This window comes from Pholcus phalangioides, unplaced genomic scaffold, assembly GCF_987345545.1.
Source record: "Pholcus phalangioides strain wild (caught in Gottingen) unplaced genomic scaffold, Ppha-v1.0 ptg000017l_1, whole genome shotgun sequence".
NCBI lineage: Eukaryota > Metazoa > Arthropoda > Arachnida > Araneae > Pholcidae > Pholcus > Pholcus phalangioides.
Genome location: NW_028301610.1, coordinates 30,985,679 through 30,996,971, shown reverse-complemented (window position 1 = coordinate 30,996,971; position 11,293 = coordinate 30,985,679). Strand labels below are relative to the sequence as shown.

The 11,293-nt window shown below is 36.0% G+C and overlaps 1 protein-coding gene across 5 annotated transcripts in view; it reads left to right on the top strand.

The window, feature by feature from the left end:
• The window catches only part of LOC149072895 (tRNA (32-2'-O)-methyltransferase regulator THADA), a 240,872-nt gene extending 230,268 nt beyond the window's left edge, over positions 1-10,604 (top strand). For 4 of the 5 annotated variants that reach the window (XM_089246909.1, XM_089246911.1, XM_089246910.1 and 1 more), the window contains exons 31-32: positions 2,567-2,699; positions 10,256-10,604. In XM_089246909.1, the coding sequence (XP_089103035.1) occupies positions 2,567-2,699; positions 10,256-10,488 (366 nt within the window). In that variant the 3' untranslated portion in view covers positions 10,489-10,604. Of the gene's footprint in view, positions 1-2,566; positions 2,700-10,255 lie in introns of those variants that run through there. The other variant, XM_089246914.1, reaches the window with a different exon arrangement.
• The last annotated feature ends 689 nt before the right edge of the window (positions 10,605-11,293 follow it).

Below are 11,293 nucleotides of genomic sequence, written 5' to 3'. Positions count from 1 at the left end.
CACATCTTCCATGTGAATATCGTTGAGGATTTTATCACTCCATGACACATCCGTACTTTGGATATCATCTTCCCCATTAAAAACTGATAGGAAAACATCATTGAAAGCACCACAGATGCCTTCATTGCTCACTACCCCAGATCTTTCGATTGAAAGGGGATCAACTGTCCCCTTACATCCATTGTTGAAAAATGATTTTGTGTCAGCTCCAATGTTACCTGCCAACATTGATTCACCTTCCTTTTTACTTTCTCTAATCCCCCCTTCTTCAATGCCCTTCTTTTTTCAGTAAGCAGTGCCAGGTCACTCCTGTCCGACTTTTAAACTCTAAATGTTCTTTTCTTTTCAAAATAAAGATTACACACTTTTTCCATAAACCAGGCAGGGTGCGACAAACAAGCATGCTTTTTGTGAACAAAGACATGGCATGCAAAACAGGATAGTTTTGCCCTTTTTTACCTGCTTCCTATTGGCACACCAACTGACTACAACTGGTCCTTGAAAACTCTAACCTTTCTCCCAAAAGGTCAAAGTTGGTTCTTCAAAAAACAAGGAACCATTCTTCTGCTATCAGCTTTACCTGAAGAAAATTTACAGAGAAAACTAATGACATAATAATCACTAGAAGAAAACTCGTCCTCCACATGAACATGTTCGGCAAGATCCTCATAACTAGTGTAAACTAAATCTAAAATAGATGCACCGGTAGTAGCTTACTATAATTACATGAAATAATTATTGTGTAAATGCCCTTGTTGGGCATTTTGCCCGTTGTGGCTTTGTATTTTTGATAGGTAATTTTAGTTCTAATTAAAAACTAAACTTTTTTACAAAAAATTATTTAGTACACAATGGTAGAACTTGATACTTTAAAGTACCGTCTATACTAGTTTTTCCCCAAAGTGGACTATATTGCCCCCTGCGGGGCAATGGAATGGTTCCGGGGGCAGTAGAAGCTTTGGTTTTGTATAGGATCCTATGGGTTGACTTGAGTTGGGGAGGGTGATGAGAAAAGATTTTTTGAAGGAAGTGGGCAATGGAGCCATAAGTTTGGAAACTATGGTCTATACGCTTACAAAAAAAAAAAAATTGTCAGTTCAAATATGCTAAACACAGTTGCATATCCCTTTAAGACCAGAAAAATTTTGAAAACAAGAATGTTTGTTAAGTATTTCACCCACACGATCGATCAAGTTTGGGCTTAAAGGGTTATGAATATTTATTTTACCACAAAGAAAACTATAATTTGCTTTATATATTTGTTAAAGAACACTGTGGGGTGCAGTAATTTGCCATGTGATTTAATGTCAATTGAGAAGCCATCTTAGTCATAGGTGGATGATCCTCCTCTATACTGTTATTATTATCATTAACTAACCCGCATTCCTGTCTCTGTAGTCTGGGAGTAAAAACCTGATTTAAGCCTATCATAAACCTTCCAGACCCCCCTCTTATTCAGGTGAATCCCATCCCAACAAAATCATCTTATTTTTAAATATTTTGTTTTGGATCATGACACCTCATTTATATGAAGTTATTTTTCAATTGATTGATGATGTAACCAAACTCCATAGAACAAACTTCCTCTAATTTTATTTTTCATTGATTGACGATTTTTTTAATGCAAATGATATATGCATATTGAATGTCCTGTGGAGATAAAATTTTATTTCCAAAGAGTCTAAATTTCATAGAAATTTGAATATTTGTTAGTGTTGGCATACCAGTGTCCCAAACTGAGAATGGTTTCTTTAAGGTAATATCTTGGTCAAGTTTTTTTTCCTTACTCTCTACAATATTCTTTCCTGGAAAAACACTCATTCCCAAAGTTAAAATATAGATGGCAGCATGTACAAAGTATACATCTCAAGAATTCACAGTGGTACTATTGCACTTGACAGATGGGCTGTCTTAAGAGCATCCTAGGCCCCTAAGCAAAGTAATTTTTCTGAGGCTCCTACCTGACATGTCTAGTTTTGTTCTTTTAACCAGATCTCATTTTGATGAGCCCCCCCCCCCTGCACTTGTGGCCTCTGCTCAGACAAACCAATGCGTTAAGATTTCACTGCCTGACAGCTTTTCCCATAATATCTGGTAGTGCATTCAACAGTTTCAACTAGGTTTGCAAGGATTGTGTGTATTGATAAACCTTTAAAATGCCCAATCATCTATAATCAATGGACACAAAATTGTTAGTCTCAATGATATTTAAAATAAATAAAACAGCAATTGATGTGCATACTTATTAACTATACACCTTAACTCTTTCCTTCAGGTTATGATTCCTCAATAAATGTATTTTAAACTATTTATCCTTTAAATAAAATGAGACTAAAAATCAAATACTGAATTTTTTGAGTTTATAATAGATTGAATATAACATTTTTGCTTTGCTGATGTTCAAAAATCAGTCCTGTTTAAATAATCGGTTAAATAAATTTTCAAATTTCTAAGAAAAACCGTTTTTTAAAAGAATGGATAAAATGTTTCAATATCATAAATTTAAATGCATTCAAATTTTATATTTTCCAACCATAGTTAATTGTTTCTTTTCATTTCTGTATAGGCTACTTTAAAAGAACTGCATGATAAAAATTTTCATAAATGGCAAGAAAGTGTAAATGACTTCACTTCTTTAGTCATGGAAGAATTAAATGATGTGATATCATTTATAAATGAGTTTCTGCAGAGGCATACAGGCTAGTATTCATTACTTTCTTCTTTGGATTTTATGGTTTGTCATGTAAAGTATAATTTTGTACATTTATTGTTAGTTAATTTATTGAAATACACAAGGTACCGCAAGTTTCAAGTTTCTTTCGATTCTTGAAAATAATAAATTCATAGCGGATGATATTTTCAGCTTTCGTCAATGGGTGCCATTATTGTTTGAGGATCACAAAAAATCAAATTACTTAGAAAATTTTCATTTGAATTTTAATCAGACTGATCAAGTCAATGAATTCAGTTAAAATTGTTAACCATGATTAATTAAATCAGCTCCAATTTAAACTAACACAATTTTTAATATATCTAATTGAACAAAGGGAGATAAAACAAAATAAATTCTAAGAAAGCATTTACATTATAATTAAAACAGAAAAAAAAGTTTAAATAAAAAAAGACTCTTCTTAATACATATAAGCACATCAGAAGAATGTTGGGAAACAATCTGGTGTATTAAGCATTCAGAGGAGGGAGTAAGAGAAGATTGGTTTTAAAAACCTTGCAATTTTCTTCAAAAATAATTTACATGGGCCATTTGAAACACAGGCCATCTCTTAATTTCAAATTAAGGAAAATGCTTAAAAAGACATTGTACATGTATTGCAAGGTATACTCTTATACCATGTCAAAAAAGTACCAAGAAATAGTAGTTGAATTGCAAAAAAAACTTGGCATGTGTATATGGAAATCAAAAATTGTGGGTTCAATTTTCGTGTGTGCAGTTTGCAACATCTGACTGCCGTGAATGTTAAAGTGGTACCGGTGCAAACTTTCATTCTTTGTTCTAAAACGAGACCGAGATTGTGCCGCTATCTTTACTTTTAGCTGAGTTATTGAAGTTTGAAATTACTTTAGCAGAAACTTATTCTTATTTGGGCAAGATTGTTTCTCCATACCTGGCATTGATTTTAAAGATGTTTCATGTCTCCAAAGAGCAATATTCGCTGAGATATTTGAATTCAAAAATCGGAGAAAGGTTGGGAAAGAACAGCATAATGAGCTTGCCTGTCAGTTTATGCTGTTTTTACACAACTTTTCTTAGATTTTTGAATTTAAATATCTTAGTGAATATTGCACTTAGAAACATGAATATATTTTTGTTGGCCTCGGGAAAGACAGGGCCACAACTTCTAATTGGATTTTTGAGTACAGGGTGTCCGTATAAAAGTTTATTGTTTTATTTTAATAATTATACAACCCCTTGCAGTATGAATGATATATCTGAAGTCTAGACACTATTTGGATACTTTTTGTAATTGGAAGTATGCCTCTACGATCAATGGTTCGCTAGTAAAATACTGCCAAGGAAATTAAGGAATCACCCTATGGTCAATGTTATAAAACTATAATGCCAATGTATTTACTATCACATGGTATGATAGTGCTCATCCTCTGTGCCCTATAATATGACTTCATAGACTTTTAGTGCATTGAAGTTAAGTTTTAGTGTGTCAAAAAAGCAATCCTCTCTCTGCTCATGCTGTAAAAGTGCTAAAGCAAAAATATTAAGAATAAATAAAAGTAATTCACCACAGAATGAAGAAACTGGGATACATACACTTGTGTGCAAAATTAAGAGAATTTGCACATTGTGTTTATTTTCACAGAAAGTACCAAACCAAAGGTACTAATAATGCCACCGAAGAAGTATGCAAATATTCAGTGTCGAATACGTAAGCGTACCTGTGTGTGTGAGCGGAGCTGTGACCACAGAAGGGTAGATAGGGGCATGGAAACAGTTTCAGGACACTGGATCCATATAGACAAGACCTGGACAAGGTCGTCAAAGAGCCACGACGACCAGTGAGGATCGTTATTTGGCACTTTTAGCGTGGCGCCACGGGAGTGCTACAGCATCACAGCTCTCATGTGAGCTACATGCTGCCACTGGAACTCGAGTTTCAAGGTTTATGGTTGCCTGAAGGCTTCATGTGAGAGGCTTTATGCCAGAAGACCCGCTTGTTTGCGTCCTGCTAACTGCAGCACACGAGAGAGCACATTTAGCATGGTGCAGACAACATCAGCCTTGGACCAGACTTCAGTGGAGCACCGTGCTCTTCACAGATGAGTCAAGATTCAGCCTGGACATTGATTCTCGACATACACTTATCTGGAAAGAGCCTGGACCACTATGGTGGTGGAGATGTCATGGTCTGGGCAGGCATCGTGTTGGACGACCGCACACCCCTCCATGTGTTTGGCAGAGGGTCTGTGACTGCTAGGAGGTATATAGAGGAGATCTTAGAGCCCTATGTTTGACTTTTCAGGGGCGCAGTTGGCCCTTGGTTCCTGTTCATGGACAACAACGCTTGTCCACATCGCTCCCTTGGTCAACGATTATCTGGAAAGTGAGGATATTCGGCGTATGGATTGCCCAGCCAGATCTCCTGCTCTAAACCCTGTAGAACATGTCTGGGGCGCTTTTGGGAGGGCAACTGCATTTTGCCGTCCCCTCAGAGAACCATCCTGGAACTGAAAACTGCATTGCTGCAGGAGTGGGACGGATTGCCACAGGGACCCCTCAACTTTCGGTTCAATCTCGCAACATGGATTTTGGACATTCCTGCAATGGTGACCTTTACTGACAATTATGTGTGTGTACTATGACTTTTGTATGGTACATCTCTTACTCTGTTATAACTGTGTATTCGTACCAAATTTCATTAAAATCTGTCCACTAGTTTTTCAGAAATTTGACATGTGCTAATTCTCTTAATTTTGCACACATGTAGTTGACACTGCATAGTATTTAGTGCCATGGGTGGCACTAAATACCAACATGCCACCACAAACTCACTTATGTAAAATGCAGTTCAGGAACATTTTGCATAGCTGGTGCAAAATTAGTCGGTGAATATATGTACACATTAGTCATAACATAAAGTCCTTTTAGTTGCAATGTTAAGCCCACCAGTGTTAAACGTTAAACATGATTGATAAATTAGTCTGAAGTTCATTTGAAAAATAAGTGCTTGTTTTGGCTATAAAACACGAATGCTAGAGTTTATTAAATCAAGCATGCACAGTAACTTTCACTGACCTTTTGGGGATGTAAGTGCAATATTTTCACCAAAATATTATCATTCATTTTTGTGTGATAGTGAGTAATGATGAGTGCAGAAAATTAATCTTACCGATTCAGATGTCTGTATATTAATCTAGTTTGTTAGAATGAAAGAAATTTCAAGCCAATCTTAAATAAAGATTATGGTCATTACATAGGGATTAAAGCAATATCCTTCATGGAGACAAGAACAATCAATATGTTTTGTCTGCAACTAAAAACCTTCCAAATCGCAATGTATAATTTTGAAGTTCTGCTAAACTGGCAGAAGATTCTATGCAGTAAAAAAACTTGTTCTATGCATGTTTTGAAAAATGAGGATATATATACAGGGTGATTATAAAAAAACTATCCCGACATATGGGCCCCTAACTATCATACCATTCACAGAAACGGAATGAAATTTTGGCATAAGGTATTTTGATGTATGCGCTCAAGAATGATATGGAAAACAACAGTGTCACTCTAACAGTTACGATTATAGTGAGAAAATTTCGAAAATATCAAATGGCAACACCAAGTTTTTTGTATTGGAATGTGATCTCCATTGTGAAAAACCCCAAATAGCGTTCGAACGGCAACTGTAGCATGAAATCACCGGCGGTAGATAGGCTAAAAGTGAGGACAACCAATAAGGACAGAGAAGCAGCATAAAATAAAGCATTTTATTGTGTTCCACAAATTTTCCACATGACCTTGTGGAGGACTAATCAGGCTGGGATCTCAGCCGAAGAAACGGTGTGACGAATGAAACGAACATTAATGCTCTGGCGCACGGCAAAGTCCTTTTTACTTTTTCCTTGCCTAGCTCCGGGGATTTTCGTGCTACAGGTGCCATTCCAATGCTATTTAGTGTTTTTCAGTATGGAGATCGCATTACAATACAAAAAACTTGGTGTTGCCATTTGATATTTTCGAAATTTTCTCACTGTAACCGTAACTGTTAGAGTGACACTGTTGTTTTCCATATCATTCTTGAGCGCATACCTCAAAATATCTTATGCCAAAATTTCATTCAGTTTCTGTGAATGGTATGATAGTTAGGGGCCCATATGTCGGGATAGTTTTTTTATAATCACCCCGTATATGTGTGTGTGTGTGTGTGTGTAACTAGTAGCATGTCTTTGTTTCTCTCATTTGTTCTAGTAGCATGTCTTTGTTTCTCTCATTTGTTCTTTTTTCATTATCAATTGGTCCATTAATCAGAAGCGTATTTATGGGGGTGGGGGCACTTAGTGCCCAGGAAAGCAAATTTGGAGGAATAAGTGGTCAATAGAATGGGAGAAGGCAGAAAAATTTTTACAGGTATTAAAACCATAAACCTGCCTTTGCCTATATAGAGTGTGAGAGACTAGATCAATGACTGACCAAGAAAGTATACAAACATGTGAGTGACCTAGAGTGTAAGCAACCACAACAGTGCACAAACATGTGTGAGTGACCTAAAGATTGACCTAGAGAAAGAGGGGCCAGGTCAATGAGTGACAGAAGCAGTGATATAGAGTGTGTGCAAGTATATGAGCAATCAAAAAATATGCAAGCATGTGAGAGATCAAAACTGTGTGCAAGCATGTGATTGACCAAAATAGTATGCAAGCATGTGATTGACCAAAATAGTGTGCAAGCATGTGATTTACCAAAATAGTGTGCAAGCATGTGATTTACCAAAATAGTGTGCAAGCATGTGATTTTCCAAAATAATGATCTGGAGAGTGAGTGATTAGATCAGTGAATGACCTGAAGCATGACTTAGTGTGTAAGCATATAGGAGTGATAAAAACGGTGACCTAGAGAGCGGTGGACCAAGTCAGTGAATGATCAAAAGAGTGACCAAGGAAGTGTGCAAGCATTTGTGTGCCCAAAAAGTGTGCAAGCGTTTGCGTGCCCAAAAAGTGTGCAAGCATTTGAGCAACCAAAACAGTGTACAAGCATGTAAATAATTAAAAGAGAGAGAGCAAGGAACCAGGTTAGTGAACAACCAAAAAATAAACATAAAGTGTTTAAGTATGGGAGTGACCAAAAGATTTACTTGGAGACATATTTATAGGGGCTATAGGGCTGAGCAGGCTATAGTCTAGGGCAGAAAATTTGAAGAATGAATGGTCAAGAAAATTGCACTAGAACGGGAGAGGAGTGAGCTGACCATATTGTCCCAGGAAAAATATGAGATATTAGGATTCCAAATACAAGAAATCGCCAATTATTGCCAAAAATGATGCCAAATCAATCAAAGGTGCCAACTATTGAAAAAGTTGCTGAAAAATCGCCAGTGGTGAAAAATGCAGCACTACTGCAGATTGCAGTTGATTAAAATGAATTCAATGAAACAAAATGCTTAAACAAACATGACATTATATGTCAAATGAATATTCTTGTTTATAATCATAGTTTTTGTGTTATAATTGAGGAGTTCAGAAAATAATTTTAATCCTTGATTTCAATGGTTCAATGACGCTTTATTGAAAATACAGCAAAACCCCTCTTAACTACTACTGCATCAAACACCAACTCTGGCCATATCACTATATTGCAATTTACTGCCATTAGTGAGATAGCCAGGGCTGGAAGCGAAGGCGCTGTCTATCGGTGGTCGCCTTGAGTTCGTTAGGGAAAATATCTTATCGATATCCTCCCTTGGGTTCAAACCCGGGACCCTGACAACAACCTTCACGATGGTAGATGAGCATCTTACCACCATGCCACTCGGGCACCACCGTTTTAACTGTCACCCCTGTTTTATGGACAAATAAAAATATCCCAGCAAAAAGCCTATTTAAATAATGTATTTCAAACCTCTGCTTAATGGTCACCCTAAGATACGGTCACGGACATCATTTATTCCATTGGACTAAAACCGAGTACGGGCACAAATCATTGCAATTTTGGTTCAAATTATGTTCACTAGATTGCAGCACAAATTCTGATATTTTATCAACTTTTTCGCTACTTTTCAATAAAATTTTTGCTTGAAGTTTTAGCTAACGTTTGGCACCTCTGATGTTAGTTTGCTGGCTGTGCTCTTATATACTGCATGATTTCAAACTGTTTAATATGGCCAGCTCTAATCATTGTTGTCTATCATTAAAAGAAGAGATTCTGAAGAGAAAAAGTTGAGTTAATTGAATACAGTGAAAAAACCTAAAATGGAAGTTCGTACTCTTGCAATTGAATGCTATGTCTAGAGGACATGGATACGATCTATTTTAAAGCAAAAGGAACATTGGCAAGAAGAATGGCTGAATAATGGGAAACTGGATAGGAAAAATAAATACCTGAAGACAGAGAGAAGGGCTTGCCATAGTTGCAGTTGTGTCTGCATTGGTATGTTTCAGCAAGAAGTACGAATTTACATGTTTCCAACCCAATTCTACCAGAAAAAGCCAGAGAAGTTGCAGAAGAACTCAGACTCATCAACTTCAAAGCTTCAAATGGTTGGTTGGATTGTTTTTGTATGTGTCACGGAATTGTGCAGTGAATATGCTAATAGTGATGTGAATGATAGAGTGTGCAAAAAAATGGATTAAAAAATGCTATAAATTATCAACAATATTCAGCCGATATCCCGAGGGTGGCCAACAGCTGGCCCACGGGCCGCATGCGAGCAATTTTTGAAGGAGTTGGAATACTCAGCAAAACACAACAAACATAAATTAATCAGTTTTTCCAAAAAAATTTAAATTGAGTATATAAACTTTGAATAATACGTCTTTTGCAATTTCAGTTGTATATCTGTGCAATAATCCATAATTATGTACTTTCATGACTTTAAATGCATCTTATGTTGTCAGAATTTTGTTCATTTGCAAACAAAGAACCATTTCAGTTATTGTTAATACTGTATTTTGCAGCTTCAATAGGAACCCCCACTGATGCGGTCACCCCTCTTTTACGGGCAAATTTTTTTATTCTGCTAGTGTCCGTAAAAGAGGGGCTTTGCTGTACTTGAAAAAAAGGGTCATTTTTAAAAAAAGTTACGATTTCGAAAATTATGTGAAAATACAGGATCATTTATGTCACACCACGGTCATTTTCTACACACTAGGGCTAATTAGACCGGAACCTACAATTTATTGCCGATTCCAAATGGCAGGCTTGCTTTTATACTCATCGAGAGGTTGGTGGGCTAACCCCTCGATGGGGGACTCCCTGCGGTAGCAAATTTTTCTGCGGTCATGTCGCCATTTCTGTTGTACCCCTGTGTCAGGAAAGTTTTCTAACAAGGACGAACCGGGTATCGAACTCGCGACACCTCCAAACATCCTTTGGTACTTCCGGCGAGTATCTTATCAACCTGGGCTACCGTGCCCGAAAATACAGGACACATGATCACCATAGAAAAAGGTGGCAAAACAATTAATTCGCCTCTGCACTTACTTTCAAAAGTCCCCTTATATGCAAGTATAAAATCTTTTTCTAATTTTGAAGTTAAGCTATATGGTTATGATGTGTTTATATTTTTTACAGATATAGAGTTCTTGGAGTATGTTAGCCATCCAATGGTTTATTTGGCATTAACCAAATTGAATTTTCAAGTAATGATTGTCATGACTCAGAAAATGTTGTACAGTGAAGAGTTATCGGCTTCGGTTGTAGATGAACTTGAACTAAAAAGTCAAACAGTAAAACAAATTCTTCCTGAAATTATTACTTGGCATGGTTCTGGCACAGACTTTTTTCCTTTCAGAGTGATTCTCTGAAATAACTAATTTCTATTATTGAGCTCATTTATATGTCTTGCATATTTGATTGTGTCCACCTGTGTATGTTGGAAGTAGTTTTTCTAACTGAATAATAAAACAGTTGTGTTCTCTAATTTCACTCATTTGCCTTTGTTTTTAGATAAGGGATGATAAGAATTTAAATTTCAGCTGAGCTATAAAACAAATTTTGGGGATGCAAAATAATCTTTCTAATATTGCTTAAGAAACAAATGATCATGAAAGTGAAAAGTAAAAATAAAAATTTGGAAGTATATTGTGATGAGTTTTCATGAAAAAAAGTAATCTATATATATTTACCTACCTCATTTTCCTGCATATAAGCTACAGATGATACATTAAAAACGTTTGAATTTCTTATTGTTGATTATATAATGCTGCATATTATTTGCAGCTTTTTTTCCAAAGAGGTCAGAACCGAAATATTTGAAGAAAAAAAAATTAATTTGTAATAAGATTTATAAATGTGCCTGAAGAAATCTCTATTTTTTTTCGGCATAAACATGAGTAACAATGCCTTTTGTTCCTTAAAATTTGATTATTGTAGAACAAAATCTGTATATGCAGATATTATGCTGATATTTTTTCTCAGAGTAATGAAATTTACTACCACAGATACACAGAAAAATATAGCAGTTACTTTAAGATATTGTTATTGCCAAACTACATACTTTCAATGAGTTGAGCTAAAAATTCTACTTTCATGCTCACATAGCTGAGGTATAAATCTTTCTTGCTCACACTCTTTTTGATCAATATTACAAAGACAACTTTTTATTGTTGC